The 7,137-nt window shown below is 40.5% G+C and overlaps 1 protein-coding gene and 1 non-coding gene across 2 annotated transcripts; both read right to left on the reverse strand.

The window, feature by feature from the left end:
• Positions 1 to 484: 484 nt before the first annotated feature.
• LOC116422395 (60S ribosomal protein L36a) lies at positions 485 to 1,098 on the reverse strand. Its single transcript, XM_031959835.1, has one exon. It carries the CDS (start codon positions 871 to 873, stop codon positions 553 to 555), a length of 321 nt encoding a protein of 106 aa, XP_031815695.1. The 5' UTR covers positions 874 to 1,098; the 3' UTR covers positions 485 to 552.
• A 2,102-nt stretch (positions 1,099 to 3,200) lies between these two features.
• On the reverse strand, positions 3,201 to 3,357 carry LOC111719725. Its single transcript, XR_002769730.1, has one exon. It is a non-coding gene; the product is annotated as a U1 spliceosomal RNA (small nuclear RNA).
• Positions 3,358 to 7,137: the final 3,780 nt, after the last annotated feature.

Raw genomic sequence — 7,137 nt, forward strand, 5'->3', positions numbered from 1 at the left:
GAAAATTTTTGCTTAGATTCTTAATCAGAATCCAGAGATATTGAAAGAAGCACTTTCTATGGCTTGAGGGGTAGCCTATAGTTTATGAAGATAAGTATTATCAACTTTGTTTTCATTTTATGAAAATGTTAATTTCCAAGATTGCCTACATTTATATATGTATTAAGGTTTGTGGGGGAAAAAAATCGTTTTGTGCTCTAATTAAAAACTGGTATTTAGGATAACGTAGCGTATACCAGGTTTAGCACCACGGTATAATTTTAAGATTTTACCTTTGTGAAGTGAACTCCTTAACTTTCTCCCCAAATTCTCTCCCCGCCCCTTTCATTACTCCACCCCCACCTCGCCTCCTCCTATCTCCTAGAGACCCAGACCTCAAATGTTCCATCTGTAGCTGGTTCCCGTGGACCCATATCCCTACCCCGTGAACCCCGCCCCTTCCCATCCCGCCCCTCCCCCCACAAACACAAGACCGAGGCACAGAAATGTTGTAACTTTAATAATAATTTAATCGTTTCTCTCCCGGAGCCGAGGGCGCGCGCTGGAGGCAGCTCAGAACTGGATCACTTGTCCCTTTCTCTTCTTGTCTCCTCCCAGCTCGAAATGCTTGCAGCGCTTGATGGCCAGCATCCTCTTGGACCTGCAGTTGGGCTCCACGCACTCGAGCCTCAGCACGATCTTCTTGGTGGTCTTGGCCTTCTTGCGGAAGATGGGCTTGGTCTGGCCGCCGTAGCCGCTCTGCTTGCGGTCGTAGCGGCGCTTGCCCTGCGCGTACAGGGAGTCCTTGCCCTTCTTGTACTGCGTCACCTTGTGCGGCTGGTGCTTGCCGCACTTCTTGCAGTAGGTGCGCCGGGTCTTGGGCACGTTCACCATGGCGGCGGCGGCGGCGGAGGCGTCTGCGGCGGCGAAAGAGGAGACGGCAGCGGCGGCGGAAACGGAGGGACTTCCCAACTCTGCTTCACACGGGGCCGGGCTTTTTGGCTGCACAAACGATACGGAAGGAGACGGAAAAAGAGTTCTGAGAGGAAAAAGCTGCCAGAGCTGAGCAGAGCTCAGCGCACGCCGGTTTGAGGCTCCCGGGGAGGAAGTGAGGAATGGCGGAAGCTGTTTTCTATTGGCCCGCTCGGGGCGGAAGTGAACAGGAAGCGGATGTTACCCAGAGGGCAAAGCGCGCTGAGTGGCCGGAAGGTTTTATAACTCCTGACGAAAGTGCGGAAACGCTTGGGGGACTCTTTTCTCGGCTGCCTTTCTTGGGGCGAATGTGCTGCTGGTATTTTGTCAAGCTATTTACTCTGTGCTTAATGGGCAGAGATTGCTGCCAGTGGGGGGCGGGCGTTGTTGCAGCACTTTGCCCTTTGTCGTCATGGTGATGGTCGCCATGGTGATGGTCGCCATGGTGATGGTCGCCATGGTGATGGTCGCCATGGTGATGGTCGCCATGGTGGTGATGGCTTCAGAAAGCCTGCCTGTGAGAGTGATTGGCTGGTGGTTGTTCTTAGAAGTGAAATGACTTTATGTTAGAGTCAAATGGAAGTGTGTCCGCCTGTGGCTGAACTGATCTATAGGAGCTCGGAATGCTCTGCCACAGGATGGCCCAAATAGTGCCCGTGAATGCAATTCTGCTCTGCTCGTAGAGTACTGCCGCTTCTCAGAAGAGGTCCCGCCAGGCTGGGTGACTCAGTGCCAGCATCTCCCATGTCGTGCAATCGATTCTAAAAATTTTAAGAAGTACCTTGAGAGTGTCTTTGTATTGTTTTCTGACTACTTTGTGAGGGCCTGCCATATGTGAGTTTCTCCCACATCACTGGCTGATCCTACATTTGGCATTGGAACAATGTGGTCAGTTCCACAGAGCTGCGCTTTCTGCAACAGAGTAGGAACGCTTGGCAGTTTGGTTGGAGAAAGGACCTCAGAGTGTGGTATCTTATCCTGCCAGGAGATCTTCAGCATCTTCCTGACAATTCAGATGGGAATAAGTGTGTCAATCTCATTATCAGTGGGGACATCTATGCATAGTATGCTGTCAAGGAAGAGAACTTACCCACTGCAGTCAAAACTTCATCATTTGCTGTAACTAACTGATGGTTCTACATATGGGTGATGAAGGAGCTCTGTTTTCTTGGTGTTGCTTGTTAGGTCAAAATTAGCTCAAGCAGCAGAAAACCAATCCATACTTCCTTGCATCTCAGCTTCTGAGTCTGCATTGCATGCATAGTCATCAGAAAACAAAAAAGTCATACACCACCACTTCCTCCGCTTTAGTTTTGGCTTAGAACCTTTTCAAAGTGAAGAAATTTACCCTCAATGCTGGAGCTAGTTTTGATTCCATGTTTGTTTTCATTGAAGGTGTTTGACAGTTCACCCCTGGCAAGCACTCACAAGGTGCTCAGAGAACTCGGTAGAAATTGATGCAAGGACATTCTCTAGAACTTTAGAATCAATTGCATATCATGGTAGACACTGGCTCAAGACTACCCAGCATGGTGTGCCCTCATCAAAGAAGGTACTGTTTTCTCTGGGCAAAAATGGAATTGAATTAGAAGAAACACAAGATGCCCAAAGTTAGAGAAGCAATTCAAAAGTTCTTAGGGACTATTTGTGTCTGATTTGTCACAGAATATTCTGTATTGGCTCAATATTGGTTGGACACACTATAACTCCGCTCTAACATAAAGCCATATTGGTCCTCTTCGAGAATGAAGACCTACCATTAAACAATCTAATGAGATGGGGATGGGATTTCATGCCATTACACATGTACATAATTTATAATAGAATGTGAAGAACACATAAGAAAATTCAAAAGTATTTCTAGAGGTATGACTAGGGAAGATATTTTTTCCTTATCACTTAGATTGCATCTAAAATTTCAGAAGTTGTAATTGGTATCCCACAAATAAATTCTTGTTGAGATTTGGGTAAGCAGAAAGCTAATCAACTTGAAAATCAGGCCAGAGCTAACTTGCTTTTAAACACTTCTAAAGGAATTATGGAGTGGTTTGCCAATTACTTGGGGTTTCAGTAGGTACCAATAGAACAAAAGATACATGGACAAAAGAGAATGTAATTTGTGAGAAATTACATACCTTAATGGAAGCACATAGTAGGTATTTTGATTTTTTGTTGCATATGTTATGTCCAATAAATATTGTAAATTCTAACTGCAATTTCAATTCTGACTGCTATTAATAGATAATATGCAGGGGAGATTGCAAACCCCACTACCACAAATTATGCAGTTGAGTTTTCTGCATTTGGGGAAATCACAGGGGTCAGCCCATCTGGAGTGCAATGGATAAGCCTTGCCCTGGGGAAACCACCTTCGTAATCATGGAATGGCCCCTGCCAGGTAAGTATGCTTCGGCACCCCATGCTTATCCACTCTCTCTACATGCTCACACATCACACACACAGTCACCAATATAACATCCCACACACCAACCTCCAGCTCTGAAAACTACACAATACAAAAAGTATTTCAATCATAGCAATATAGTAACTATGACCCTCTGACAACTCAGATCTATATTTTCCAAAGGAAGTAAATTAAAAGGGAAAACTTAGATAAGGAAATGAGTTGGATTGTACCTGCTTTAGCTGATCTCAACAGGATGAAACCATATTTTTTTCCTTTGATTTTATTTTTTATTTCTTTTGGCCAAGCCCATCAGAAATTGCAGATCCAAATGAGTTTTCCAGTTTTCTCTATTCATCTCCCACATTTACGAATCTGTTCCAACACAAGTCACACTTCCCTCAGGAAGCTTTTTCTATTCCCACAGTCCCAAAACTTGACAGTGAAGTCTGAGATCAGGACATCACCCTCGCCTAGACTGTTGAAATAGCTTCTTGTTTGGTTCTCTTCGATCCCTTCTCCATCCATCCATCCTCTACCTGTCACTCAAACTGATTTTTTTCTGATTTATGGTAGTCCGTATCCTGATAAACTCCTTTTAGCTTTGGGATAAAATAGAAACTCCTCTGTTGGCATTGAAAATTCTTCACAAATTCTATCTTTCCAGCCGTATCATACATCATTCTACTTTCTGTTTTCTAAAGTTTAGCCAGGTTAGTCTTCCTCCTTTTGCTTACCTAGGACATTCCATATGCTCTTGCTGGGCCTGACTACCAATCCTAGAATGCTTATCACCTCCCTCCCTTAGTTTGCTTTGAGATTTAGATGAGACATTACATTCTACATAAACCTTTTTCAGGGGAAACCTTTGCCCTTTCCCCAATTTTTAAAAAAATTTGCATTATCAAAAACTTGATAAATATCAATGAATACAAACATTTCCATATACAAACAAGAAACTACAAAGATTGCCCATGTAACCTTGAATTGCTGCTAAAACCTTTTTTTAAAAGTGTATAACATATTTAACATGCTCCTTCCAATGCTGTTTTGCTTGTCTGAATTTATATTCTCATCTCCTTTTTTTTTTTTTTTTTTTTTAATGTTTCATTAATGCTTTTTTCTTCTTCTTTTGGTATCATTATCCCTAGGCAACCTAATCTCCTAAATCCATCCTTTATATCAAATAACCTTGAATGAAAGTAATACTTCATACATTGAACATGTTTGAAAATCTGTGCTCATTCTGGGCCTCTCTATTATGAAATAGAAAGTCTTTTCTCCCCAAATAACCTGTTGTTATTTTTTTAAATAGCATTTTACTTTTAAAAATATCTGCAAAGATAGTTTCCAACATTAATTTTTGTGAAAATTTGTGTTCTACCATTCTAGAGAACAATCTGGAACTATGCCCAAAGGGCTCTAAAACTGTGCATATCATTTGACCCATCAGTGCCATTATTGGGGCTGTATCCCAAGGAAATCTTAAAGGAGGGAAAAAGGACTCATATGTGCAAAAATGTTTGTGGCAGCTCTTTTTGTGGTAGCAAAGAATTAGAAAATGAGTAGATGCCCATCAGTTGGGGAATGGCTGAATAAGCTGTGGTATATGAAGATAATGGAATAATTTTGTTCTATAAAAAATGATGAACAAGCTGATTTTAGAAAGGCCTGGAAAGATTTACATAAATTAATTTTGAGCAAAACAAGCAGAACAGAAATACAATAGTAAGAATGTGCAATGATCAATTATGAAAAGCATAGTTCTTCTCAGTGGTTCATTGATCCAAAGCAATCCCAATAGGCTTTGGACAGAAAATGCCATCTGCATGCAGAAAAAAAATTAAGGAAACTGAATGTAAATCTATACATGCTATGTTCAAAAAACCAAAAAAAAAAAAAATCAACAAAAAAAGAAACTTTGTGTTGTAATTTTTTTCTCTCTCTCTCCTTTACCTCTCCCCTCCCCAAGATGGGAAGTGATCTGGTATAGGTAGAATATGTGCAATCCTTTTAAACAAATTTCCATATTTATCATTTTGTACAGGAACAATCAGACCAAAAGGAGGGGAAAAAACTATGAGAAAGAAAAAAACAGACAAACAAAAAGGTGAAAATAATATGTTTTGATCCACTTTCACAGTTTTCTCTTTGGATACATTTGGTGTTTTCCATCACAAGTCTATTGGAATTGCCTTGAATCAAGTTGTTGAGAAAATCCATCACAACTGATCATCACATAATCTTATTGTTGCTGTGTACAATATTCTACTGGTTCTAGTCGCTTCATTCAGCTTGGTAGATATTTTTTAAAGTAAGTAAATTCTGCATATGCCTATTTTTGTATTGTGTCATACACAACAAATAATCATGATAAATGTTGATTCGTTGACTTCATTTCAGTTGATTTCATTGATTTGGAATTTTTAAGGTCAGTGTTGCCCTTCAAAATAATTGTTTTGGCAATCTTCACATTTATTTGAAAAATATTTCTATTGCCATCAAAAGTCAGTTCCATGTAGCAAACTTGGAGCAAAATCAACTGTTTGACCCTGAGCAAGGCATATCATTTCTCTGGGCCCATTTCTGAATTTGTCAAGTTTTGAGTTTTGCTTCTCAAGATTGGGCTTTCTTAGCATTAAATTGCCATCTAGCTATAAGTTGCTATGCTCATGGGGCACTGCTTTTTGGTTCCAGACCGTGGGACTAGAAAGAAGATCTATCTCCATCACATTCTCCATATTAATTTCTAATTTTAGCATGACATTTATTGTCATCTCCCTACAAGTTATAGCCTGGAATGGAAGCTAAACAGAAAAATAAGGTTTAAGTTTTTTCCACACTTTATTGTTATGAAATGGGTCATATAAATCAGTGAATCTGTTTTTGTATCCTAAAAGTCATTTGATTGTCTTTAATCGATAGAGCTAGGAAGGTGATAGGAGAATTTCTAGTTTAGGAGGCCTCTTCTTGCCTCTGTGACTATTATGGGAAAGAAAATGCCTCAGATGTCTTGAGATCACTATAATAAGAACAGCACACTAGTCCAGTATCTTTTTGGGTTTTTTTTGAGCTTGCAGACATTGTATCTCAAAGTTTGAGAGTCATATCATCAGTAAGGTTAAAGCTAATAAAGAAGCCACTGCTCCTGTTTTGATCAGCTGGAAGATTTTCTTATCTTCCCTTTTTTGTTGTTTGTTTCCATACATATATATCTGCTTATCTTCCTTCCTTGCTTTGGGCAAAAATTCCATTTTTTATGCTTGCTTGTATTTTTACATTTTACATAAGTTCCTGAAGTTTATGCCCTAGACTCTCTGACTAATTTTTTGTACAGATGAGCCTGTCTGAGTGCAATAAAAGTCTGCAGAACTTTGAGATATTGATTTGGTGATTGACAGCAATACTTAATGGACCCTCTGAAAATTTTTGTATCTTAGTAAACTATAATGTTCTCTTCTCTAAAATATGATGTTCTCTGTGAGCAGGTTTCTTGGGGAGCTTCTGGAGGCAGCCTTAGTTTCAGTTCTGTGTAATAATCATCTCAAATGCAGCTAGGAGTTAAAGTCCAGTCCTTTATTATCTCCTTCCAAATAGCCGGCTTAGCTTTCCTTGGTTCTGAGAGCTCTTGTTGTTAGTCCTTTGTCTCTGCCAGCTTCGGCCTCTACCTTCTTCTGAATCCAAAGCCTCCAGTTAGCACAATGGTGGAATGTGGGATGAATCTGACCCCTCCTCCGAGAGAGTAGGCTTGTGGGAGCTGTGACTTGTGAATCTCCTCCACT

This window comes from Sarcophilus harrisii, chromosome 3, assembly GCF_902635505.1.
Source record: "Sarcophilus harrisii chromosome 3, mSarHar1.11, whole genome shotgun sequence".
NCBI classification, from domain to species: domain Eukaryota; kingdom Metazoa; phylum Chordata; class Mammalia; order Dasyuromorphia; family Dasyuridae; genus Sarcophilus; species Sarcophilus harrisii.

Bases quoted from the DNA above. Each gene is read 5' to 3' on its own strand.
- LOC116422395 (XM_031959835.1), bottom strand. From the start codon at position 873: ATGGTGAACGTGCCCAAGACCCGGCGCACCTACTGCAAGAAGTGCGGC.